Source organism: Lonchura striata, chromosome Z (assembly GCF_046129695.1).
Source record: "Lonchura striata isolate bLonStr1 chromosome Z, bLonStr1.mat, whole genome shotgun sequence".
NCBI lineage: Eukaryota > Metazoa > Chordata > Aves > Passeriformes > Estrildidae > Lonchura > Lonchura striata.
This window is the reverse complement of record NC_134642.1, coordinates 1,527,897-1,554,302: the sequence shown is the minus strand read 5'-3', so window position 1 is coordinate 1,554,302 and position 26,406 is coordinate 1,527,897. Positions and strand designations below refer to the sequence as shown.

The 26,406-nt window shown below is 48.3% G+C and overlaps 2 protein-coding genes and 2 non-coding genes across 6 annotated transcripts; all 4 read right to left on the bottom strand.

The window, feature by feature from the left end:
• Positions 1-2,207: 2,207 nt before the first annotated feature.
• Positions 2,208-5,656, bottom strand: CZH18orf32 (chromosome Z C18orf32 homolog). Of its 3 annotated transcripts, none has more exons than XM_021545526.3 (4): positions 5,609-5,656; positions 5,137-5,223; positions 3,261-3,497; positions 2,208-2,577 (listed from the first exon to the last, which is right to left on the bottom strand). In XM_021545526.3, exons 3-4 carry the CDS (start codon positions 3,486-3,488, stop codon positions 2,503-2,505), a joined length of 303 nt encoding a protein of 100 aa, XP_021401201.1. In that variant the 5' UTR covers positions 3,489-3,497; positions 5,137-5,223; positions 5,609-5,656; the 3' UTR covers positions 2,208-2,502. The 3 variants fall into 3 exon arrangements, with proteins under 3 accessions (XP_021401201.1, XP_021401202.1, XP_077646366.1); XM_021545527.3 differs by having other exon boundaries at positions 3,261-3,502; positions 5,609-5,650; XM_077790240.1 differs by lacking the exon at positions 5,609-5,656 and having other exon boundaries at positions 5,137-5,599.
• A 393-nt stretch (positions 5,657-6,049) lies between these two features.
• RPL17 (ribosomal protein L17) lies at positions 6,050-10,609 on the bottom strand. Its single transcript, XM_021545524.2, has 7 exons — positions 10,539-10,609; positions 10,141-10,193; positions 10,009-10,049; positions 8,672-8,806; positions 7,733-7,831; positions 6,601-6,792; positions 6,050-6,141 (listed from the first exon to the last, which is right to left on the bottom strand). The coding sequence occupies exons 2-7, from the start codon at positions 10,178-10,180 to the stop codon at positions 6,094-6,096; spliced, it is 555 nt and encodes a 184-aa protein (XP_021401199.1). The 5' UTR covers positions 10,181-10,193; positions 10,539-10,609; the 3' UTR covers positions 6,050-6,093.
• Positions 6,464-6,533, bottom strand: LOC116184647 (small nucleolar RNA SNORD58). The gene has a single exon (XR_004149398.1). It is a non-coding gene; the product is annotated as a small nucleolar RNA SNORD58 (small nucleolar RNA).
• Positions 10,271-10,339, bottom strand: LOC116184651 (small nucleolar RNA SNORD58). Its single transcript, XR_004149402.1, has one exon. It is a non-coding gene; the product is annotated as a small nucleolar RNA SNORD58 (small nucleolar RNA).
• Positions 10,610-26,406: the final 15,797 nt, after the last annotated feature.

Sequence of the window (26,406 nt, the reverse complement as noted above, 5' to 3'; positions counted from 1 at the left end):
AAAGCAGTGTAACGCCATTCCAAAGGCCATAAACACGTAATCTTACTTGCATTATCTGCCTGTTTTTGTTTTTGCAGCTTTTTCAGAAGGGCTGGTGTTTAAATATGGTGCTGGCACACAGCTGGAAGCCTGGTGCAGCCTGCAGTCTAATTTACCATGCACTTTATTTTCTGTGTTATTGTTCAATGCATTATCTTCTGAATAATATCCTAAATAACCAAAAAAAAAAATTACACAGACTTCGCAAATTGACTGAATAAATTTACCAATTAAAGGAGACCCAGTAAAGCTCTTGCTCTACTTCTTGTTGTGTTCCCAGCTGTTTAGAGGTGGATATACTCTAAAACTCTGGCCTGTTTATGATATGCCCAGCATATTAAAACAGCATGGAAGGGACAATCTCTTCAGCAATGCTCAGGATGTCAGAACATGTATTCTTGTTTAGCTGCAGAGCTGCAGATTGGACTGGGCATGACTGAGGCATCTCCAGTCCTGTGTCCAGTTTTGGGTTTTGAGCCCTTCATAACAAGAGGGACACTGAGGGGCTGCAGCGTGTCCAGGGCAGGGAACGGAGCTGGGAAGGGGCTGAGCCCCAGGAGTGGCTGAGGGAGCTGGGAAGGGGCTGGAGAGTTCCTGAGGGAGCTGGGAAGGGGCTGAGCCTGGAGAAAAGGAGGCTCAGGGGGACCTTGTGGCTCTGCACAGCTCCTGACAGGAGGGGACAGCCATGGGGACAGCTCTGCTCCAGGAACAGGGACAGGAGATGAAACGGCCTCAGGCTGTGCCAGAAGAAGGTCAAGCTGGACATCAGGAAGAATTTCCCCATGGAAGGAGTGCTCAGGAATTAGAAGGGGCTGCCCAGGGAGGTGTTGGAGTTTCCATCCCTGGAGGAGTCCATGGTATGACTGGATGTGGCACTCAGTGCTCTGGGCTGGTGACAAGGTGGGGATTGGTCACAGGTGGGACTCAGTGGTGTTTTCCAACCTAAATGACCCTAGGATTCAGTGATCTAGGAGGAAGCTGTGATCGATGGGGGATTATGTTCCAAAGATGAGGCAAGAGCTGGTTAAACAGCACTTCCAAACCCAGGTCCGAACAGAGCTGCTCCTTAAGGAAGAGCAAACAGCATTAACCAAGGTCTGACACGGAGGTGTCTGTGCCTGAGCTCATTGCAGTCGTGGCTGTGCTGCAGGGGCACATCTGTGAGCGCTGCAGAGCAACTCACACCAGGTCTGACCAAACCAGGCCCTGGCAGGAAATGAAGCACCTCACCGGCGGCACTGGGCAAAATTAGATACCAGAGTAATTAATTAACTTCTGAGAGAAATCAAGTCACAAGAATAACACTGGGCCACAGTGACAATTCAGGGACTGCCTGTATAAAAAGGTGCATTTTTAGGCCTGCCTGAGGGAGGATTTCAGGGAAATCAAATCATAAAGAACAATCAAAAACTGCTGGGATGGTTTTGTGTTGAATCTTTTAAAGAGCTTTCTGGTTTGGCAGAAAGGAAAAAGCAGGAAATACCACTTTTATTCCTTACTAAGCACAGGAACACTTAAAACCCTTTTATAGTTGGGATGCAAGTCAGCAGCAGAATCCATCTGCCCAGGAAGAGGCAAAGTTTGCCCAGTTCACTTTATCATTAACTCAGTTATTCTAGGATCTCCTTCTGCCTGGGACCTGTCTCCAGGTTTTCAAAGATTTCGCTACCACTTGATACAGCTCTGAACACCTTAGTGATTCTGTGTAATAATTGCATGAAGATACTTATTTCTAAGTAAAATCCTGGTTTATTATAATGAAAATTCCACAAGCATGATAAAGAGGTTTTAGTTGGATGTTGGGTTTTTTTTAAAGCCAGAACTGCGCCATTATAAATCACTACAACAGCAAATAAAGCAACATTCTCTCGCATCATGCCTCAGGAAAAAAAAAAAAAAGGCATAGTATTTCAAGGAAAATAATTAAGGGAAGTATCACATCAAGACTTTCTGCTTTTAGTAAGCTAAGTAAATTTTGTAAGTAGCATAACTCCTTTAGCTCATCCATAGACTTGACATGAAAAAATTAAATTCTTAAATTAAATAAATTATGAGCTTTTGTTGTCACAATGCAGTCCACAGTTCTTCACCAAGAACAGATAAAGCCTTTAAGGTGAAAGCCTCAAGTACTGCACTAGCATTGGATGACATCAAGATGCTAAGATACATTTACCTTCCATAGACAGATTTATTCTTACATTATTTAACCTAAAGTCTAATCACACCAAGCAGATGGCAGATGAAAAGTAGTTCCAGTGAGAAAAATAAAAGAACATCAGCTTTCAAATATTTTACATAAACAAATGTGCCAGCTGCCATTTTAGTGGCAAAAGAGACTCTGCCCTGCAAGCAATTAAGTTTTTTATTCAGCTAAAATGTGCAAAGAAAAAAGTCTCAAATTGAGAGGAATATCAGCAGTTCATACTGCATATGAGGGAATAAAATCCTTAGGAATTAACTCCTTTAAGCTGTTTTCTTTTCATAGACTGCAGTGGATCTCTTTGCAGAACTTCCATTTGCAATGCCATTGCTCTCAGACTGCAAATAAAAAAACAGTATCATTAATGAGATGTCAAATTAGAACTTCACAGCTAAAACAGGAACAGCTGGTGACAAAAATGGCTTTTAGAAGCAAGGCCAGTAAAGATCTATGAAGAAATATAGAGCACGAACCAAATGTGGTGGTGTCAGTGTAGATTTACAAATAATTATTGCTTCAGGGGGAAGAGAGGAATGAGGGCAGTGACAACATTTACAAGTCTTTGCATTGTGATAGAAGATAAAAAATAAAACCATAATTTATATGCACTAAGCATCCTCCCCCATTATAAGTGGCAGAGCTGGCTGAAGAGAGGGGCTGTTTTTAATTTCTGCTTCATACATCTGTTGTGATTTGCCAAATATTTGACTGTTGTCCTCTCGAAAAAAGAAGAAAAAACTTGTGTTGTGTTGCCTCTGCCAGTTGTTAAAAAAAAAAAAAAGAATTAAACTGTTTTAGAACACAGGCCCAATTCCTCTTCCTCCAAGACCAGAAGAAGCAACTGTTATACTATTTCTCGAAGCAACTACTCCCACCTGGCACAGTAGTGGTAGTTGCTGTTTCTACGAAAGTAGCCACCAAAATACCTGTAAACACACCCAACTGCTCACCCTCCTGAGCCACCTATCACTGGGTGGCTCATCCCGGAGCTTCCCCGCTTGGCTGGGTGAATTAATCTTACTTTATGGCTTCCAGATCCATCCTCCTGGTCTCTTTTGGCGGCTGCAGGTCCCTGAGGGTCCCCAGTGCTGCCTCCTGGCCCCGGCTTGGTGCCTGGTGGCTCCTGCACAGCCTTCTTGGGCCAGATGCGCTTGATGAAGGGCGCGATCATGGGGTAGATGTAGGGCTCCACAAACTTCTTGTAGACCCAGAGCAGAACAGGGATCACGATGCAGGGAATGCAGACCATGGCTCCCTCCTGTGCTGGCACAGAGATGGTGTGGGGGGAGGAAAAATAGCTTGGGGTGGCAGCATTTGTATGCCACCAGCTGAGAAAAGCAGTATTTACATAGTAAATAAAAACCGTATCTGATATCCAAACATAGATTATTCCTTAATTATAAAGTATCTGCTAAGGTTTCAAAAATGCTCTGTGTTCCAATGTTATAAAGCTTCCAACAAAGGAAACATTCCTGCCATTTTAACAAAAAACCCAAACCAATTTGCTATTAATTCATCAGTCCTACAGATGAAACTAAGGAAAAGAAATTCAGGAAAGAAGACTTTTTGCTTAAATCGCACAAAAAGAGTTTAAGCAGCAAGCCGCCAATATTAGCCCAGTTCCTGCTACATTAAGAGCCCAAAGGGCTTGTTTTGCTCAATCCATTTTTATTTAAGGAGAAAATAGACAGAAGAAAGCCAGTCCATCCAATGGGTTGCTACCACTGAAGGGCATGATAGTAGGAAAGGGGAAAAAAAATCCAATGAGGGTTTGAGAGAATTAGCATATGGGTTACTTTCTTCCTGCTGCCCTCACTTGATCCCACACCAACCCTATGCAATTAACTATTAAAAAATGAACCATGCCCACTCTCTGAAACCCCACAAGTCCTCAAAATTCACATCTCGAAGTCTATGCTGAAAAAAAAAGCAGAAAAGCAAAGCAAGGAGGCAGAGAGGTTCAGCTCAGAGAGGAAGCAATTATTTAGGGCTAGACCTGTCCCTGCCAGTGCTGACAAGCAATATATTAGACACACTCTGCTGCCACACAACTTTGCCCTTCACAGTCCCCCTCTCTAGGCTGCTGACATTTCAATTCTCATGTCAAGAAGCAAAACAAAAGCTTTCCAAGATGGAGAATGAAGAGGCAGATGTGCACAGCTTGCTAGGGACCAGTTTTGCTTTATATTTTATGTTATCCTCAGAATTCTTAGCTCTGTGAAAAAAGCAGAGTATCAATTTCCAGTAGACTGCTTCCAGATTCTGTTTAGGCTGCTTCAAATGCAGTTTAAATCTACTCTCTGAGGTTTGAGAGACTTACATTGAGACAACACAAGTGAGTTAATCCTTTAAACTTACTAAAAAAGAAAAAAAATATTTCAGATAGTGTCCCCACCAGAACTTCCTAAATATTAAAATTCCAGCAAAATGTGGATTCATCCAGCAGCTGAAGAAAGTTGCCGGAGGGAACACTTCAGGCTGTAGAATCATTATAGAATTATGGAATAATTTGTGTCACAAGAGAGCTTCAAAATAATTTCGTTCTATCCCCTGCCACAGGCAGGGACATTTAAAGCTCATCCAGTGTCATCCCCTACCATGGGCAGGGACATTTTCCACTATTCCAGGTTGCTCCAAGCCCCATCCAACCTGGCCTGGGACACTCCCAGGGATCCAGGGACAGCCACAGCTGCTCTGGGCACCCTGTGCCAGGGCCTGCCCACCCTCCCAGCCAGCAATTCCTAATTCCCAATCTCCCATCTGTGCCTGCCCTCTGGCAGTGGGAGCCATTCCCTGTGTCCTGCCCCTCCACGCTCCCTCCCAGCGAAACAGCACGGGTTGTGTCGCCTCTGCAGCCGCTCCGTGCCAAAGATCCCTCCCCAAAAAATCATCCCTACCTCCGCCTGATGCAGCAGCGACCCCCGGGATCAGCGAGAAGCACCGTCCCGATGGATTCCTTCGGTGACTTGGCGATGCTGCGCCAGCTGGTTAGCAAGGAAGGGAGACAAAAAGGGAGAGGGGTGAGGAGGTGGCCGGGCAGGTTCGCAGCTCGCTGACTGCCGGGCGATCCTGGGCACGGCACGGCTCTGTTCCCAGCGCCCGGAAAGCGCCACAAGGAAAACCCGCCGGGTTTTCCCTGTTTTCCGTAAAGGACGAGCGAGCCAGGAGGCTGGCGAATGGCAGGCGCTGCCGTTCTGCTCTCCGGGGGCGGTTGGGGCCGGTGCAGCCCGTGAGCTACCGGCGGGGCGGGCAGGCGCGGGCCGGGCGGGGTGCGGAGGGATGTGGGGAAGGGATCATTCCCTGCTCCCGGCGCTCCCGGCGCTCCCGGCGCTCCCGGTGCTCCCGGCGCTCCCGAGGCTCCGCACCCACCTGCGTCCGCACCGGAACGGCCCCGCGCTTCCGGGGCGGCGCTTCCGGCCAATGGCAGGCGGCAGCGCGCGTCACGTGACGCGCCAGGCCCCGCCCCGCCGACAGGATTCCAGATTATCCCGGATTTAGGAGGGGGAACTGTGGGATGGCCCGGTTTGAAGGTGCAATACCTGAAGGAATTGCTGGCTGGGAGGGTGGGCAGGCCCTGGCACACGGTGCCCAGAGCAGCTGTGGCTGCCCCTGGATCCCTGGAAGTGTTCCAGTCCATGCTGCATCGGGCTTGGAGCATCCCGACACAGTGGGTGGTGTCCCTGCAACACTGGATGGGCTTCAAAACCCCTTCCCAGCCAAACCACCCCATGGTTCTGTAATATTTACTGCCCCTGTCCCACAGCAACGCCCAGCCCCAAGTCAGAAGTTGTAGCAGAGCAACACAATCAATCGAAACTTTAAAATTTTATTTATGTACATCTGTCCTTGCAGATTTATTCCCGAGCCATTAGCTTTTGCTTCTTCAGCTTCTTCTGGGAGATCTGGGAAGCACAGAAAGAAAGAAAAAACAGTGAAATGAGACTTCCCAAAACATCCTGAAGTTATCTTTTAGAAGTGCTGCAAACTGTCAGGAATTCTCTCACAAATGATACATTTATCACACCTGCACATGAACAGGAATCCCTGCAAGCACTACATTGCTTGCAGGCTCTAAACTCATTTTATTGCACACGCCCAGGGTTCGCACTGTCTGAGAATGCTGTAACCATTCTGACAGAAGAAAGAACCAACTCTCTGTGAAATTAAAAAATGGTTCTCCGGGTTCTCAAGTGCTTAATACTTGTGTTAAAATTAAGAAAAGGGATTGCTCAGAGAAATAATGCTATTTTTTCATGGGCATTCCAAAGGTGTCCTAAGATAGTCATCACAGCAACCCCTCTCTCTGCCGGACCCTCGGCTCTCCCAACAGGGTTACAGAAGCAAGCACACGACACTGGTACCTTTTTCTTCTGGGCAACTTCCTCCTCTGGCTTGGGCACGATCTGCTCCTTCTCCGTGAGGATCATCTCGATGTGGCACGGGGAGCTCATGTAGGGGTTGATCCTGCCGTGCGCCCGGTACGTGCGGCGGCGCATCTTGGGAGCCTTGTTCACCTGGATGTGCTCGATCACCAGGGAGTCCACATCAAGACCCTGGCAAGGAACAAAATCTGTGAGCCATGTGCATCTTAAAGGAATTAATTTCTGCAGCAAGAACGTGAGCAATCGTCCCAGACACCGCTGATGGTGAATGGAGCAGCCAGGCTTGGTGGCGACACGGAGCTGGGCATTTTCCAAGGATTTGCCATTGATACAGCCAGGCTTGGCTGTGCCATGCAGCTCAGGGTTTTCCAAGGATTTGTTACTGACACAGCCAGGCTTGGCTGTGCCATGAACCCGAGCATTTCCCAAGGATTCACCTCTGACACAGCCAGGCTTGGTGATGCCATGGAGCTCAGGGTTTTCCAAAGATTTGTTACTGACACAGCCAGGCTTGGCTGTGCCACGAACCCGAGCATTTCCCAAGGATTCACCTCTGACACAGCCAGGCTTGGTGATGCCATGGAGCTCAGGGTTTTTCAAGGATCTACCAATGGAACTTGACAGTTCAGAGCTTGGCAGTGTCATGGAGATGAGCACTTTCCAAAGCAAGCACCATTTAAAATTACAAAGACCAGCCCTCACACACCACAAATAGTTTAAAACTGTGCTGACGGCTCATTTTCTATGGTTATTTCATGGTTATGCAAAGGTGACATGTATTACTCCAACACTGCCAACAAAGCTACCAAATTATGCCTATAACAACAAAGATAGTGACTGACCAAGTCTGCAGATGTCAATTTCACAGATTCTGCAATATCTTAACAGCCCTTTTGTCTGAAATTTAGATTTTTTTTCCGTGAAAAACTGTTGCTGCCATTTAACTTGAAGAACACACATAGCCTGCTTTAAACAGGGAGCCACACCAAACCCTCCATGCACTTCAGTTTTGTGGAGGAAGCAGGTGGGAAGTGGCTCCCCAGGTCAGTGATACCCAAGCCAGGGGTGCTGACAGAGAGCATGACACCACTTTATGCTCAGTAACACCCACCTTGAGCTCAGCATTGCTCTCTGCATTCTTCAGCATGTGCAGCAAGAACTCTGCGCTCTTCTTGGGCCAGCGGCCCTGTGTCCAGCCCCACTGCTTGGCCTGGAATGAGAGGACAACAATGGGACTCCTGCTTTTGGCCTGTCCATTCCCGTTAGCTTTTATACACCTTTAACTTGCCATTATCACAGAATGGCTTGGGCTGGAGGAGACCCTGAAGTTCATTCAGTGACACCCCCTGCCATGGCAGGGACACCTTCAACTGTCCCAGGTTATTCCAAGCCCCATCCAGCCTGGCCTGGGACACTTCCAGGGATCCAGGGACAGCTCTGGGCACCCTGTGCCAGGGCCTGCCCACCCTCCCAGCCAGCAATTCCTAATTCCCAATCTCCCATCTGTGCCTGCCCTCTGGCAGTGGGAGCCATTCCCTGTGTGCTGTCCCTGCCTGCCTTGTCCCCAGTCCCTGTGCAGCTCTCCTGGAGCCCCTTGAGGCCCTGGCAGGGGCTCTGAGCTCTCCCTGGAGCTTCTCTTGTGCAGGGGAACAGCCCCAGCTCTGCCAGGCTGGCTGCAGAGCAGAGGGGCTCCAGCCTGGCAGCAGCTCCGTGGCCTCCTCTGGGCTGGATCCAACAGGCTGATGTCCATCCTGCGCTGAGGATTCCATATCATATGGATTAGAATGGATTACAATATATTCTATTTTGGTGCACACTGAACTTAACAAAATTTAATCGCTTGACTCCATGCTGCCAATTAGATGCAAACACTCCACGTAGATGCATCTTCTGGAATTAACAGCCACTCTTTTCTCCCTCTTGAGCAACCTGGTCTGGTGGAAGATGTCCCTATCCATGGCAGGATGGGAGTTAGACAAGCTCTGGGCTCCCCTCCAACCCAAACCACCCTGTGGTTATGTGTTTTAATGCAAGTTTCCCAGGAGCTCACCTGGGCACACCTCCCGACGCCGCCGTTGTAGCGCCGGAAGGGGACACACTGCTTCTTTAGGGTGACATCCTTCAGGTACTTGGTGGCCTTGCGGATGTGCATGCCCTTGATGGCCTGCGCCGTCTCTCGGGTGTTCTGCCAACACAGGACACAGAAAAGATGCTCTGAGCAAATCCTTCCAGGAGGCAGCATGAGCACAACCTGAATACTCTGTCTTCCCTGGATACAATTCTTTCTGCTACAAAGGAAACACCAAACAAGACCCAAGTCTAAAACTAACACTTTTTTTTGTTACCACTTTTTTAACCCTCGGTATGACTGCCACTACTAAATTTGTGACTCCAGCACAGGTTTTTATTATTTTTTTTTTTAACCCAGTGGCTAAATCCAACACGAAAATTTGTAGCTCTTAATGGAGTTGTAATTTAAGAACTTATACTGCTCATAGCTCCTCTTAAGAAAGCAAGATCTGGATGGATAAATTCTGACTAAAAGGTCAAATACAGCACCTCACAGGACCTGATGGAGAAACACTGGGACAATTGTTAACAATGTTGTTTTCCCTGAAAAAATTTTAACAGAAAAAAAGGCTCAGAAATAAAATTAAGGATAAAAGGTCAGTCTTCTAGACAGCATTTACAAATTGTGTAAGCCAGCCAGCTCTAACTATAATCCTGCCTGTCTATAATCAAAGAAAAGGAAACCAAAGTGCGAATTTCATATTACACTAAGCAGAAAATGACCTGCAAGTTGTAGTTTCATGATTAAATAACACTCCTAAATTTTTTTCTGCCTTTTCCAAGGAACTGAGGTCCTTGTGCCAAAAACCACACAATCAAAAAGAGTAGGAGAAATTAAACAAATTACACACCAAACACCAGCCCGGTGTCTGATAAATTTATTCCAACTGTTTTGCTGCTGTATTTTGTCATCTGAATTACAAAAGGACAATTTTAGGATCAAGACTAATTTTTTGTGGATGAAGACCATTACAAGCAACTAACAGCAGTCCTTCAGTGGTTAAAGAGCAAAAGACCCTTCCTTAAAAAGGGGCCAGATAGGATATTAGGAAGAAATTCCTGGCTGTGAGGGCGAGGAACTCTGGCACAGGATGCCCAGAGAAGCTGTGGCTGCCCCTGGATCCCTGGAAGTTTCCAGGGCCACGCTTGGACGGGAGCTTAGTCCCTAACCACGGCAGAGGGTGAGAAGAGATTATCCGTACAATACCTTTAAATCCCAACCAGTCTGGGCTTCTTTTAAAAAGTAACAACAAAAACTAACAAAAACCACGTAAACCAGGAAATGAATTTGCGATTTCTGCTAAACACACTTCTTACCTTGAAATGCACACGCAGGTTAGACCCCCGGGATTTGCATGCTGAAAGAGAGAAAAAAGATCAAGTTTTAGAATCAAAACATCTCTGGCTTCCGGGAAATCCCACACGAACTCTCCTAAAACAATAACTCACATTTCGTGGGGTTCTCCGGATCCAGGGAGTAGCGCACCATCTTGAGAGCTCAGCTGAAAAACACCAATTAAAACATATTAAACTTCTAACACTGCCACACAGGACCTGAACTACTCCCCTTACCGCCAAAGCTGCTCAGGAATTACGCGTTCTTTTCACAGTTACATCCAAAGGTGTCCTAAGAAAGTCATCATCGCAGCCACAGATTTTTGGATTTGCGGCCTGTGCCTCCCCCACATCCGCGCCCGCCCTCCCCCGCGCCATCCCGGGGAATACCGCGGGCGCGGGGCATGTCGTAGCGATCCCGGTGTCCGGGACGCCGCTGGCAGCGGGGATGGGGCGGGGTGGGGGCGGATGGCGGCGGATGGCGCGGGAGCGGCGCGACCATGGCTCCTCACCTCGGGGCGGCGGCCGCAGAGGAAGAGGAAAGGCGGGGCGCGCCGCCAGCGCGCGCGCGTCTCGCGAGATTTCCGGCGGGGACGGCCCCGCGGCCGCCACGCCCCCAAGATGGCGGCGGGTGGAAAGGCGGGGCGCGCCGCCAGCGCGCGCGCGTCTCGCGAGATTTCCGGCGGGGACGGCCCCGCGGCCGCCACGCCCCCAAGATGGCGGCGGGTGCCGCTGTGAGGGCGCTGTGTGAGGGCGGAGCGGCTCCCTCGCTGATCCTGTGAATAAAACATCGCGGTAGCCACGGTGCCGTGGGGAAACGCACCGCGGTATTCACCCTCAGCTCATGGTGCGTGTGGAAAACGCCAATCACTTGGTTTTTAAAATTTGTAAAAGTTTAATAATAATAAAAATAAATGGTTATAAAATTAGTAATACGATTACAGTAATAAAATTTAGAGTTAGGACAATTACAGGACAATAAAAAGCAAAGAATTACAGGTGTCCAGATGCTCTTGGACACTAAGTCACAAAAAGCATACCATGTGAACAAAGAAATAACCTTAAAAAGAATAGCCTGTTGCATATTCATACATCTCATACATGATGCATAAATTCCTTGAAAATTAAGGACTTTTCTGGTTTTTGTCAATTTCTTCTCCTTAATCTTGGTGGTTCTACAGAGACAGAGAGAAGGTGGAAGAATGTTTGTCTTTATGATAAGGTGGCTGTAACTCTTTATGGGCCCACTTCCCTGACATCTTTGTGAAGTTTCTTGATTATCTCATCTTCTCACTTGTAACAAATCCTATACCACAGAGTTTCTATTTTAACATTATGTTGTAACCTAAAACTGTATTTCGCACACTACTTAAGAGGATCAATACAGCATAACTTTCTAACATTACACATATAATATTCATTGTAACATTTGCAAAAAAACAATCATAAAGTATGAGTTTTTTCACAGTGCAGGTGCTTTTAGTGAGGAAATCAGCGTGCATCTGGCACAGCAGCACCACCCGCCCAGGGCAGGGGATTGCCCGCGCCGATCGCCTTGAATGCTGTGAGCAGCGTTGGTCACTGCAATATAAGAAAGATGTTAAACTGCTAGCGCCAAAATTATGGAAACGATGGCTACGGAAGCAGTGAAGGGCCTTGAGGGCACTTGGTCTGTTCAGCTGGATGGACAGGAGACACATCGCACTTAAAACTTCCTCACGAGGGAAGGGGAAGGTCAGGCATTGATTTCTTCTCTCTGGTGGCCACTGATGGGACACAGGGAACGCCTGGAACTGGGACAGGGAAGGTCAAGCAGGATTTTGGGAAAGGTCCTTCCCTCAGAGGGTGCTGGCAATGCCCAGGCTCCCCAGAGAATGGGCACTGCCAGAGCTCCAGGAACCTTTGGACAGTGCTGCCAGGGATGCACAGGGTGGGATTGTTGGGCACTCAATGGTCTTGGTCTTTGTGAGTACTTTCCAGGATATTCTGGTGGTTCAGTCAGTCAGGATCATTCAGGTTGGAAAAGATTTCATCGAGTCCCAGCTGCGTCCGATTCTCACCGTGTCACCAGCCCAGAGCACTCGGTGCCATGTCCAGGCATTCCTTGGACACCTCCAGGAATGGGGACTCCAAACCTCCCTGGGCAGCCCCTTCCAAGTCCTTCCCATGAGGAAATTCCTCCTGCTGTACAGCCTGAACCTCCCCTGGCATCACCTGAGACCTTTTCTTGTCCTGTCCCTTGCTCTCAGGGAGCAGAACCCAACCCGTGGGAGCACAGAATTGTCACGTGTGGAAAAGACCTTTAAGAGAACCGAGTCTAACTCTGATCCCAGCAGCCACCACCATGTTCACCATTAGATGGCAGCTCAGGATGGAAATAAAGCAGCACATTGCTCACAGAGGTGTTCCAGAGACCAGAATGAAGAGATTCATTCAAATTCATATTTATAGACCTCAATTGGTATTAACTGCACCATTACAAAATAATCACATACTGACTTTTATGTGATAAAAGTATTTTTTTTCCTATTTGGCGCAGCATATGTGACTAGAACTGCTGGGGAAGAAGCTCAATAAAAGCAAAATATTTCCTGAAAGTGGTGCCCAGCTACAGCAAAAGTCTCATTGAGAAAAAAATGACAGAATGGCGGAAAAAAATGAAGAGACATATTCCTCAGATGGTAGTAATCTGATGTGTAGGCACCTCCCCAGCATTAGAGTGTGGGTTTAACTCTGAGTTTAGAAATAAGCAGAGGAAGAACTTGCTGCCCATCTAAATGCTATGAACAGGAGGCTGGTTTTGGATCTCTTTTTTAGGGCTAAAAAGCCCCAAAGCTCTGCAGCTAGGATTTCCCCCAGATGGGAAGAGGAAAACATTTGAGCTATCACAAATATTTACATGGCTAAGAACTGTAAGAGGTCTAGTTGTTACTGCAGCTCTCCATTTAAAATGTGTCTTTTTCTTTGCTTTTGGGGAAGCTCTCTGCAAAGTCTCCAAGCAACTTTCAAGCACTGATCTCAAAGACTGAAATATGCTGGGGTGTGGGCAAATATTTCTTCTCTTTATTGTAGAAACACAGAATGGTTTGGAAGGAACCTTAAAGATCATCTCATCCCACCCCCTGCCATTTTCAGGGACACCTTCCACTATCCCAGGTTTCTCCAAGCCCCATCCATCCTGGACTTGGACACTTCCAGGGATCCAGAGGCAACTGCAGCTTCTGTGGGGAACAGTATTAGTCTTTAGGTACAATAAATTAAAACTGGCAAAAGATGAGATCCTCAAACACTTCCACAGCCTTACCCACCATATTGTGGGAATCCCCTCTCTGAACATACTTGAATGCAGCTCTTTATCCTTTCTTCCCTTCCCTCTGCACCTTCCTCTGTTTTCTGCTGGGTCTTTACACACAGCTGCTTCTTGGCAGCAGTGCACAAAAGCAAGGAGACATTCAAGGAAAGCTGGAGGAGAGGTGTGAAACACAAGTACTTGACACATGATGGGGATTATCACCTGTGTTCCTCAATCAAGCCCGAAGTAAATATCAAAAATCCAACCAAACCCCAAATTTTCTTTTTCCCTACAGGTGGAACTGTTATGCTCAGCTTCTAAGGGTTTGCAGTGGTGGAAGCTTAGCACAGAATCACAGAATATCCTGAGCTGGACAAGGCTCACCAGGGTCATGGAATCCAGCCTGTGCATCCCTGAGAGCATTGTCCAGGCACTCCTGGAGCTCTGGCACCCTTGGAACTGTGACCCCTTCCCTGAGATGCACATTTTCATCTTTGTTGGGAGATTGACAAGAGCTCTCATGGGCAGCCTAACACATTCCTGGTGCTGGGATCAGGGCAGAGGCAGCTGAGCTTGTGCCCTAGTTGGGATTTCACCATGTTATTCCCCCCACCGCACCACCTACCTGGGATATTTGGGTTTTATGAGCTGACTCCAAGAGAGCTTTCAGATCCTAAGCAGAAAATTCAGTCAGGTAAACCCAAAATTGTATTATTGAAAACTCCTGTGTCAGAAGCAGCTGCCTGCAAATTGTACTGGAACCTGAAATACACAGGACTTTACTTCAGACTCCACTGCTGCCCTGTTCGGTCTGCCCAGCCACAGTGCCACTGCTGTGCATCCCCTGGGAGGCCTGGCTGTCCCAGCAGGTGTGGACAGCAAACACCCAGCTGTGCTTGGACCCGAGCAGAGCCTCTGCTTTCTGCTCTGGGAGCTCCTGGTGGGAACATCCTCCTGTGAATGGTTGATCACAAAGGCAGCGGAGGTTTCTGCCATCTCCTCTGCTCTGGAGCCAGGCTGGGACAGCTGGAGGTGTTCACCTGCACAAGAGAAGGCTCCAAGCAAAGCCTTCTAAAGGGACTCCAGGAGAGCTGGAGAGGGACTTGGGGCAAGGGCTGGAGGGACAGGACAAGAGGGAATGGCTTCTCCCACCCAAAGGGCAGGAATAGATGGGAAGGAATTCTTGGCTATGAGGGTGGGGAGGCCCTGGCACAGGCTGCCCAGAGCAGCTGTGGCTGCCCCAACCCTGGGCGTGCCCAAGGCCAGGTTGGATGGGACTTGGACCAGCATGGGACAGTGGAAGTTGTTCCTGTTCATGGCAGAGGTGAAACTGGATGAGCTTTAAGGTCCCTTCCAACTCAAATCATTCATTGATCCCATTATTCTCTTGCATGACTGTGTTCCTGGGGCTGGAACAGGGCTATATTCCTTATCCTGGGGTGGAAAGGCCCAGTGGGCAATGGGGAATGTTCAGATACTGGAGAGTTGCCTCACGTAAATCCTTTTTAGCTGTGAGTAAGCAAGCAGCCTTATCAGTGCTACTGGGAGCCAAATGTGGCAATTAGGCAATGTCCCTGACAGTCATTATCCCTCCTGACCAGAAGGACAGGTGAGCTCTAAGTTGGAGTTATTTTGTCACGGTCTGGGGTTAGTGGCACCACTAAAACCACATGGAGTTAATTTCCAGCCAAGGGACCTTCCTGCTCACCTTCCAGCCTGACACTCATCTCAAGCACACACCTGGCTTGGGGCTGTCACTTCTAGCAGAGGGGCTAATAGCCACAGGAGGGGCTGTGCTAAACCCCATGTAAAACACAGAAACACTGGGGCTGACTGACCAAGCTTAACTCCAGCTCGCTAAAATACACCTTGTAGCTGCTCTTCTACAGGGGAAGGCCTGACCTGTTCTTTGCACAGCAATTCCTCAAATCTTTTTGTAGGTATCTTGGCATTTCTCTTAGAGACCCAGCTTTTAGAGTCCAAGGGTTATGTGGGGATATTAAACTGTCATTCCCAAAATTACACACAAATGGTTCCTTGTCCTAATATTTAAGCAGAAAATCTTGAAGACAAAGACATTTTAAATTGAAACCAGCTTGAATGCTGCAAACACTGAGGCTTTCCAACCATCAGACAGCCAGCTGTACTTCCTTTTGTGAAATCCTCTCTGCTGACCAGCCTACGGCCTACCAGCCTCCAGAGGCACAACTCACCCCCACTCTTTGCCTTTTCCTCCCATAGTCAGCAAAACAGCAGCATTTGGACACATGGTAGGTAAGTTATTCAGTTAAAGGGTTCTCCACAAGTATCTTAAAATCTACTGACCCAGGCAGTGAATCACAGGAGCAAGATCATAGAATCACAGAGTCATGGGATGGTTTGGGTTCCAAGGGACTTGAAAACCCATCCAGTGCCACCCCTGCCATGGGCAGGGACATCTTCCACTGTCCCAGGCTGTTCCAAGCCCTGTCCAGCCTGGCCTTGGGCACTTCCAGGGATCCAGGGGCAGCCACAGCTGCTCTGGGCAGCCTGTGCCAGGGCCTGCCCACCCACACAGGGAAGATTTCCTTCCCAAAATCTTATCTATCCCTTATCTATGCCCTCTGGCAGTGGGAAGCCATTCCCTGTGTCACTCCATGGAAAAGGGGCAAACACACCTCCAAAAGATGGACTGACCTACATGAGAAATTTGCTCTGCATCAGTAATTATGTCTGGGTCACTTGGAGAGCTCAATTACATTACTTATTCCACCCTGTGTCTTTCAAGAAGAGATGCTTCCATAGGGAGCATCTTACTTAAGGAGATAAGTTATTTATATGCATATATTTATGTGCCTATATCTGTATGTACATATATAACTCATCCTAAGTGTGAACAACCGAAATGTTTTTTATTCCCTATTGGTCTTTCCTAAAACACAGGCAGTTCTTTACAAGGAGAGAGTAGCTGCACATCTTGTTTAAATAATTTTCGTCATGTGTATGCTGTACCTACACCCCTAGAGCAGGGGTGAGGAAAGAGCTGGGGATCTCAGCATCAGCTGAATATCTGTCCTCGCCATCACCGCTGCTGGAACGTGACGCAGTAGCCACAGCACCTTCCCCATGCTGCTAGTGACCTGCCTGCCAGGAGCATAGTCAAAACAATAAAAAAAAACAAACCACAGCAATCGCTGATGTTGTCTTAATACTAAACTTTTTTGGCATATTGTACAGAGCTATGGGTTCATCCACCCCCTACACACCCAGCTAGAACGGAATCACTGGTAAAACAAACCTGCTGTGTGATTAAATAACCTTGTAGCTAGAGTTTGTGTTTATTCAGTGCAGTTTTTGACAGCAAACCCATTTACGCAGGTTGTGGAGGTCTATAACTGCTTGTTCCTCGCTTTGATGGCCAGGAATGGACAATCTTCATTATGAGAATAAAGTCATCATGTAAGTGTCTGATCACAGACACTTTCTGGGATAAATTAAATCTTGGGTGTATATTTATCCTAGTCTGTCTAGCTTATAACCAAGAAGTACTGCTTTAAATGTGCTTTTGATTAATGAAACCTAAATTATCCCTGGAATCAGGAATATTGACCACAATTTAGTCACAAATTAAACTATGGGGAATTATCTGTTTAAATAAAAGAGAATGGTTGAACTCTGAAGCAGGTGGGCCATGGGCAATATCCTGGGCAATCAGCTCTGTCTGACTCTGCCTTGAGCTGCAGGGGGGTTGCTCTGGGAAGCCTCCTCTGGCTCCTTCCAGTCTCAGCTTCTCTTGATCTGTGAATCCTGTCAATATTTCTAAAGCTGAGTGTGCCCTGTACTGTGAAACAGAGCCTCAGACTCCCTTTGTTGCACTGCATCTCCTAAACAAAATGGGTCAAAGAATCCTCCTCCTCCTCCTCTCCTCTGTTACAGTCATGATTATTAATGTGGCTGTGCTGGGTTGGCAGTTGGACTCAATCACCTTAGAGATATTTTCCACCCTTAAGTGATGCCACGATTCTATAACTCTGTCGGCAGTTTTTGCAGCTGCCCTGCTCATGAGCTCCTCTGGATCAAATTATAAACCCCAACCAAACTCGCTTTTCTCTTCTAGGGGCTTCTCCACCCCCCTTCTGGCAGAAAAAGCATGCAGGGACCTGGGATAGGAGCGCCCTTACAGACAGGACTCAGCTTTGCACAGTTCTGCTCAGAGCTGGGAGATGAGCTTGCATGATGCCTATTAACACAACCTGTGCCGGAGTTTCAGCCAGCAGACAGTTTTCTGTTCATGGCACAGCAAGAAGCAACAGCCCTGAATATCTAAACTTCATATCCATAGCAATCTTTGCAGCATCTTCATTTTTCATCTCAGTGCGTGGCTTTTGTGGTCATTCCTTACAATTCTTTTGGTCAGAGATTCTTCCTGAGTTTCTGATCCTTCCATCTCTGACGATTGAAGTGTCTTCCTGTCTACAAGACGCAAACCTGGATCCCAAATGTCACCTCTGAGGTCATCCCTCCCTCCCAGCTTGCTCCATGGCTGTTTTCCAGTCATCCAGCTATTTTCCTCTTTGCTATTGCAACAACTCTGACACAAGCTCCCTCTTTCAAAGCTTTCCCTATCTGTTCCAGCTTATTAATCCTCTCTAGCTGCGCTGCCCTCCCCCTCTCCAGCCTCTCCCCTGTGCTCTGCTTGGTCTTTTGCAGTGTGGCCCAGTCACATGCGGTGCTTGGGAAGGTCATATGATGGGTAGGGACTGGCGGGCAAGGCAGTGGCAGGGGGCCCCTGGAGGCAGTGCACCTCCAGCTGCCCCCCAGCACACCCATCAGCTGCCCCGTGACTCACTCAGGTGCTGGACTGCATCCTTCAGGCACGGAAGGCCAGGCATAAGGGCTTGCACAAGGAGAGTTCCCTTCAGGGAGCTGGTTATTGGGATGGGTACTGCGCCCATATGCCAGACTGGGGACGTGTGCTGCTACTGCTCACCTGTCCTACCTGCCCAGCAGGCCTCTGCTTAGAGGATGCCACCCTTCCTCTTTAAAGTACCATAAAGCAGAATCCCAGAATGATTTGGGTTCGAAGGGATCTTAAAAATCCCCTCATTTCACCCCCCTGCCATTGGGGTGGGGACACCTTCCACTATCCCTGGTGGCTCCAACCTGGCCTTGGGCACTTCCAGGGATCCAGGGGCAGCCACAGCTGCTCTGGGCACCCTGTGCCAGGGCCTGCCCACCCTCCCAGCCAGCAATTCCTAATTCCCAATCTCCCATCTGTGCCTGCCCTCTGGCAGTGGGAGCCATTCCCTGTGTGCTGTCCCTGCCTGCCTTGTCCCCAGTCCCTGTGCAGCTCTCCTGGAGCCCCTTGAGGCCCTGGCAGGGGCTCTGAGCTCTCCCTGGAGCTTCTCTTGTGCAGGGGAACAGCCCCAGCTCTGCCAGGCTGGCTCCAGAGCAGAGGGGCTCCAGCCTGGCAGCAGCTCTGTGGCCTCCTCTGGGCTGGCTCCAGCAGCTCCACGTCCTTGTGCTGCTGGAGCAGGGCTGGGGCAGCTCTGCAGGTGGGCTCTGAGCAGAGCACAGGGGCAGAGGGGCAGCATGCCCCACCATGCCCTGCCTGTCACACTGCTGGTGATGCAGCCCAGGGTATAGTTGACCTGTATGAGGAAGCCCTTTTGGTTTTCCCCTGCCCTCACTGCAGTCTTTCTGCCTGTCTGACCTTGGACTGGGAAGTCCTGGGATGAATGTCAGCAGTATCTGTACAATACAGACAGCAACATAAGTTCAAGGCATTAAGAAATGCCCTAAACTCTTCCTAATTAATTACAGAGCTGTTGACTCTTCCTAATAAGCTCCACACACTCAATATACACAATAAATGAGAGAAGTTAGGCAATTGGGAATAAATGGCCAGAAGGTGAAACAGAACCTGATGAGGACCAGCATCCCATCATCCTGTCTGCAAACAGATGTGGTAAATGTCCTTTTCATTGAGACATTGAGTAATAAGACTGAATTCAGGAACGGGCTAATCAATGATTTGTCGAAGTAAAATGTGCAACCTGGTGAAAACCTAAATGAGTAATACTGTTGATGTGTAAAGCCAACTTCTGAGGAAAGCAGGAGATTCCCTGTATTTCCAATGTATTTCCACTTGAGGCTTTCCCCTACCTCAGGCAGATCCCATCTCTACACTCTGCACAGATTGGAGAAGACAGATGGTTCAAAGGGGAGGGTAAAGGAAGAAAAGGGTGCTGGAGAGCAAATGACACTGACCTTGATGATACACAGCCACATCTTGTGCAGCTTATCCCTGTCCTCAAGCTGTTTGTCACCCTTTTTCTTCACACAAAAGCTAGTGCGTAAAGTCTATGTTTGTGGTTTAAAATACGATTCTTCTTCAGTGTGTGAATCACGGTGAAATACTGCCACAAGGTCTTCTAAACACCAGCTGAATCAGCAATCAGGACCAGAAATAGATTAAGAACTTCTGTGAGCTAACACAGCAACCACCCAGGAAGGAACAATTATCTAAGACTTGCAACCATAAAGCCTGGGGACAAATTAACAATAATGGTGAGAACTAACATATGTTTTTACGGGGCTTTGCTAAAGTGAGTAACAAATTAATTGGTTTTAATAAAAAACTTCTTTCCAGTAGCCACTGGAACTGGAGTGTCATGCTCAGAGATCCAGGAGTTTGGTGTCCATCCAGATTTACAGGATCAGTTTTTAAAGCCTGAAATAGATTTAAAGTAGATTTAAGAATGCTGAAAATTAATAATATAATAATAGAATGGGTTTGAGTGTAAGTTAAAGATCCATCTGTTTGCAAAGCCCCTGCCATGTGCAGGGACATCTTACACTAGATGAGGTTGCTCCAAGCCCTTTCCAACCTGCCTCCAGACAACTGGTTTGGGCGTTAGTTAGTCTGGAGAGTTTTCAGAAAAGAATGAGATGTCAGTTTACTCATTATTCTGCCAAAATGCCAAATGCCAAGATTTTTTTCCTGCTAATTAGAGAACTAATCCCAAATCCAGGGTTCTGCCGTCCAACAGACCCATCTCAGTGGGTAGGAGAGCCACTGCCTGCTCTTACAGTCTCTGCTGGCGCTGCAGCCCAGCTGAGTGTTGTGTACTTCACTGGTGCTGCTACCACATCCACTCCACACTTGGACCAAACATTCCTGCAGATTTGAAGAAAAAGCTTTTGGATAAGGATATGCACTCTAAAATCATCCCTAAAGCAAACAGCTGCCCTACAAACTCCTCTCTGGACTCTCTAGCTGTCCCAGGCTCCTCTTATTTTAGTATTTTTTCTTTGCTGGATGCAGGAGACTTAAAGCAGAAGCTCTGCTGGGGTCTCACTATCCACCAGCTGAAGGATCAAGTAATCACAAACTTCTGAGATGTTTCTTCAAGCCTACCAAAACAGGACCTCAGAAAGCAGCAGAAACAAATATCCCTCTGGCCATCCACAACACCTCTGCACTGCCAATGGACTTGGCTCCAAGTCCATGTTCAAGCCCAGACATGCTCAGCATTCATCCAGCTTAGATGAAAAACTGTGAATTTTGCTTAAAAGCGTAAGAAGAGAGAAATATGTGTCATCCCTCAGCACGGACCTAAAGGCATCCTTGTCTGCAGAGCGGATGGAGCAGGCCCACCACACACCACCGGGCCTTCTGTCTGACACAAAGCAGCCCAGCAGCCTGGATCTGTCTCACAGACCATGAGACATGCTGGGAATGACAAGCTGAATTCCACTTGTCTGCTTGGACACAGCAAACAGGCATCAGGACACACAGAGCTCTCTCTGGCTTCCAGCCTGAGCTCCTGCACAGCCCTGCCAGGGCTAAAGGAGGGCAAGATCACTTGAAGAGTCTCACAGCATCCCAGGGACTCATGCAAGACATTGTCAGGGGCTAAAAGAGATAAAAGCCATCATAAAAATCATTCCTGTTGCTTATATATATGTCTGGCAAAATGGCAGAACTTTGAAGAAGGAAGAAGAATTTTGTCTCTGGTGAAGGGTGGTCCAGAGGCAGGACCAGGATCCTGCCATGGGGAGGGGGCAGCCAGCAGGGATCAAAGCCTCCTGGAAACCTCCCAGTGGATGGCGATGCCTGGAGACAGGTACAAACTGTAACCCTGTGTGACAACGCTCACAAGAATTAGCATTTCTCAGGAATGCGGGGATTTATTCTTCAAGGCCCACCATATCCGTGAGCACTACAGCCCAAACACTGCACCAACAGAGCATGTGTTTGATAAGAACCCAGGAACAGATGCCAGCGGATTTAATGTGGGACAGGAGGCCCATTGCAGGTTTGCAGACTGCTGGCAGGGTCAGCTGTAAATATTCCCTCACAATCAAAGGCATTCATCTAAGGATTACATGCTGGGGGCTTTGTGGTAAAGTAAATTTGCAACTAACAGGACCATTAATAGTCAGACAGTTTAGTGGGCTTGCTGGCTGCCATTTATTTTCCTCCCAGTCATTTTTACTACATCTAAATACCATGGGGATGTGGGACTTGAATGAGGTGGCTTAAGAAATCAGCTTAGAAGAAGTAGGAGAAGGGGTTACCTCCAACAAAGAGAGCTCAACGGGGATCGAACTGGGATATCAATAGTGGGTAAGGCCACTGAAGCATGTGAGCTGATTTCATAACCTGGTGGAGATTAGCCTCTTCTGTAAGCAAACAAACCTACACAGGGGTATGAAGTATTGGTCCTATAAAGTGTGTTCATAGAGGGGATATATTTGAAAGGCTGAGGAGGAAAGGCAAAACTTTGTGGGGTAAGGGGTGGCTGTGAAACAAAGATACCATGGCCTGTTTTCACACCAGTTTGACACTCTCAGAACAAAAAACAACCAGAGCAGAAACTGTGATGCAGAAATAATATGTCCCCCTACCCTCTGCAGCAAGCATTAAGCATAAAATTATTGTGGTGTGATGGGATGATGACAAACCAAGAGTTCCAGGGCTGAGCAGGCACAGGGTGATACAAGGATTAACACAGGATGATATTTCACTGGAGAGCTGCGTCTCCAGAATATCAGACCTCTGGGGGTGCAGTCACCTCTGCATCCCCATCTGATGTGGGGGTCCTGCCAGGCCTTTGCCCCAGCTCAGCACACCCCAAGGCTGCTGCCATCCAAGCAGCCCTTCCCTCTCTCTGTTCACTACTTCTCCTCCTCTGTCATCTCAGAAACAAATCAGACAGAAGGAGCCATGTGGGAAACTAGCATTAGTTCCATTGGATTATACTGCCTGTGTTTTGTAATTGAACATAGTAGCTGTTTTATAACTTTAAAAAAAAAAAAAAAACACAGAGAGGGAGAGATCCCTGTCTCTCCCCTCCTCCTATCCTGTAAATCGTACTTGCTCTTTTATTGGAGAAAAGAAGAACCAGGCAGGAAGGATGGAGAGTGGGTAAAACACTCTCAGGTATTTAAATACACCCCGACACTGAAGATCTGACCTAAAGTTGTGACATCTCTCTTTAGCTTGTTCAAAATGAAAAATTTTTAATAGGAGCATCTTTAACTCTGGTGGTATGCCATTGTTGTCCCTAACCACTTCACAAGCCCAGGAGTCACAATTTTTCCCTGACAGGTGTGGCCAGGTGTTCCACTTGTGCCTTCCCAGCAATGTGAACACAAGAGGATGCAGCCCTAGCCACAGGAATACTGTACAAATCCCTCCTGCAGCCACTCATATCAGCAGGGTACTCTGTCCCGGGCTGCAAAACTCTCTCCCTGCTGCTCCTTCCACTGCAGGTCATCCATGGGAGGATGAGGGGTGCAACGTTGGCAGCGCTGTTCATGCGAAAGGCTGTTGTGAGTTTTCCGTGTTATCTCCAGAACCACTCACATCAGAATTACTCTACCTCTGCAGGTTTCTAAAGAGGTGGTATGATGATGAAGGGTTTTCCCTTTTCCTTTAATGCTCAGCTTTTTAATGGTGATGTCATTTCAGCAAGGAAAGCACGTGTCTGCATGCTAATTTTAAAGACGGGGAAAAAGAGACATTAATGACAATTATTTTGCAGAAGTCTTCTAACTTCAGTCTCCTTGAAAGCCTTTCTGTTAGGGACGCTGAGCTCCTGCAGAAGACACTGACCACAACCCAGGTTTGAGATGCTCTTGTATAAAAACAGCATTGAAAGTATCTCCTTGATGGATGCATAGGTGTGGAAACCTCTCAAATTAAATGCTGCTGCTGTGAAACCTGTCTAATCTTTCTCTGAGAGCACCGCAGACTTCAGACCTTTAAATATTTGGGCATCTTAATTTACCTACCATACTGATTTTAGCTTTTGCTACTAAAAGAAGCTTGACTCCTCTCATGTACCTTCTACCTCCACATTTCATGACTCTGCCCTGACTCACCATGTCTGGTGCTGAAGAAGAAACCAGACTCAGCCACCCAGCACCCACCTGCAAAGAGCTTGTGACTACAGCTGAGTGGAAACACTTTTCTATTTCCTATGAAAATGCTCATGATTTCAAAAACATTCCTCTTCTGCTTTTGGACTGAATTGAGACCTTTAGGAAATCACATAGGAATGGAGCCAGGGAGAGAGGAAGAGAGCCAGAAAGACACCTCCAGAGCAGCCACTATATCTGCAGGCATTGCCCCCTCACACCTGCTGAGGTAAAATCTCCAACGTCCCTACAAGTGCTGTAATTCCTGAGCTTCCATATCTTGTAAAGTGGATTACTATCATTTCACCCAGGTTTATTATTTATTACTTACTACATTATCCAGAAATTCCATCTGGGGGCCATGACATCTTTTCCAGTGCAAAATTAATCAAAACTAGGAATTTTTCCTTAGAATTATTTGGCTTAATGGACTGCTATTTTCCAAGCAGCTCTGGGTGGGAGCCTCCTTCACCCCAGGCCACGAGGGTTACATAGGGGTCAGTGCCGAGCCACACTCTGTGAGTTGATACAATGCCCATACAACAGACCCTGAGCATCTCCCCAGGTGATCATCACCCTTCAGCCCAAGCAGCCAGGAATTATTTTGATGCACTTTTTCCTTGCTGTTGCTAAGCTATTCTCACTGCTACTGTCATTCTTGGAAGCCAAAGACCAAGACTCCCCTCCCAGAGGCTGGAGTTGCACAGACAAAAGCAGGAGCTTTACAATAGCAAGAGACAACAGAAGGAGAATGAGAAGACATCGTGGTTAAACCATGATAATATCGTGGTGGTCAGCAGTCTGGAAGGGGTTCGTCGGCACCAGAAATGTTTTAAATGATGAGGTGTTTGGTGATGAGGCTTGGCTGATTCATTTCCTGTAGGAGTAAGTCCAGTAGTGGACAGCAGATGAAAAATTTTGGTCCTTTCTATTTTAGGTCAGTGCTGCCAGGATGCTGCTTCTCAAGAGGGACCACACAGCTGCAGAGAAGAGGCTGCATCCTCAGGACATTTTGCTCAATCCCATGCTCCCTGTGGACCATGAGCATCATCTCCAGCCTCTGGAATCAGGGTATGCTTGAGGAGATTCCAGAACATGTATTCATGCTGCAAAGTGAGAAATGAAGAGGCTCTAGGACTGATCCCCAAAGAGGCCCTCCCTCTCTCCTTCCTTCCTTCCTTCCTTCCTTCCTTCCTTCCTTCCTTCCTTCCTTCCTTCCTTCCTTCCTTCCTTCCTTCCTTCCTTCCTTCCTTCCTTCCTTCCTTCCTTCCTTCCTTCCTTCCTTCCTTCCTTCCTTCCCAAAACCAGAGACAAACACACCAGTTCCCATGTCAAGTGTGCAATTTTTAACTTTTTGCAGATCCTCTGACTTTCTCCTTTTGACCATGAGCATCCACAGATCCTGGTGCTCCACTACACATCTTTGATCTTTGCCCATCATTGCCCTACACCTTTTTTCTTTACCCGGCTGCTCTGTCTTTCATTTCTTCTGTGAATTTGGAGAGAAAGAGGGGCCACGGGGATGAGGAAGGGGATGAAAAAGAGAGCAGGAAAATCATCTGTCCCCAGAGCATGATCTTACAGTGTGGTGAGACAGCAGCAGTATAAAGTGAAATAACTTATCACACATCAGCAACTGGTAAAAAGTAATAAAAAAGTAGAAATAAACAGTTAATTTTTGAGTCCAAAATTATTTATGATATCAATAACATACTGCAGAATATAGTGGGCTGCAAGTCGAGCAATGCCCTTCGGGAAGCATCTTGTGCCTGTTAGGTCCAGAGGGCCCAAGTGGCGAAGATCTGGAGGTCCCTGGGGGTGGAGATGGAAAGCAGAGACCCCACAGGCATGTGGGACTGCAGCATGAGGGGTCAGCACAACTGAGCACCCTTCCCAAAAACCCACCAGCTCCCCACACAGGGCTGCATGTCCCCTGTGCCCCTCGGGGTGACTCCCTGTGACCCCCCCACATGTGCTCTATGCCCTTCGGGGTCCCTGTGTCCCCACCGAGCCCCCCACATGTCCCCCGTGCCCCTCGGGGTCCCAGTGACCCCACCAAGGCACCCACATGTCCCCTGTGCTCCTCAGGGTCCCAGTGACCCCACCGAGCCCCCCACATATCCCCCGAGACCCCACCGAGCCCCCCACGTTCCCCGTGCCCCTCGGGGTCCCAGTGACCCCACCAAGCCCCACACATGTCCCCCGAGACCCCACTGAGCCCCCCACATGTCCCTTGTGCTCCTCGGGGTCCCTGTGACCCCACCGAGCCCCCCACATGTCCCCCGTGCCCCTCGGGGTCCCAGTGTCCCCCACATGTCCCCCGTGCCCCTCGGGGTCCCTGTGTCCCCCACATGTCCCCTGTGTCCCTCGGGGTCCCTGTGTCCCCCACGTGTCCCCCACATGTCCCCTGTGCCCCTCGGGGTCCCTGTGTCCCCACCGAGCCCCCCACATGTCCCCTGTGCCCCTCGGGGTCCCTGTGTCCCCCACATGTCCCCCGCGCCCCTCGGGGTCCCAGTGACCCCACCGAGCCCCCCACATGTCCCCTGTGCCCCTCGGGGTCCCAGTGACCCCACCGAGCCACCCACATGTCCCCTGTGCCCCTCGGGGTCCCTGTGCCCCCCACATGTCCCCTGTGTCCCTCGGGGTCCCAGTGACCCCACCGAGCCCCCCACATGTCCCCT

Bases quoted from the DNA above. Each gene is read 5' to 3' on its own strand.
- CZH18orf32 (XM_021545526.3), bottom strand. From the start codon at position 3,488: ATGGTCTGCATTCCCTGCATCGTGATCCCTGTTCTGCTCTGGGTCTAC. The intron at 2,578-3,260 runs GTAAGATTAATT...TTTTATTTGCAG, and splicing joins ATGGATCTGGAAGCCATAAA to TCTGAGAGCAATGGCATTGC.
- RPL17 (XM_021545524.2), bottom strand. From the start codon at position 10,180: ATGGTGCGCTACTCCCTGGATCCGGAGAACCCCACGAAAT. The intron at 10,050-10,140 runs GTGAGTTATTGT...TCTCTCTTTCAG, and splicing joins TCCGGAGAACCCCACGAAAT to CATGCAAATCCCGGGGGTCT. The intron at 6,793-7,732 runs GTGGGTGTTACT...GTTCCTTGCCAG, and splicing joins AGAGCAATGCTGAGCTCAAG to GGTCTTGATGTGGACTCCCT.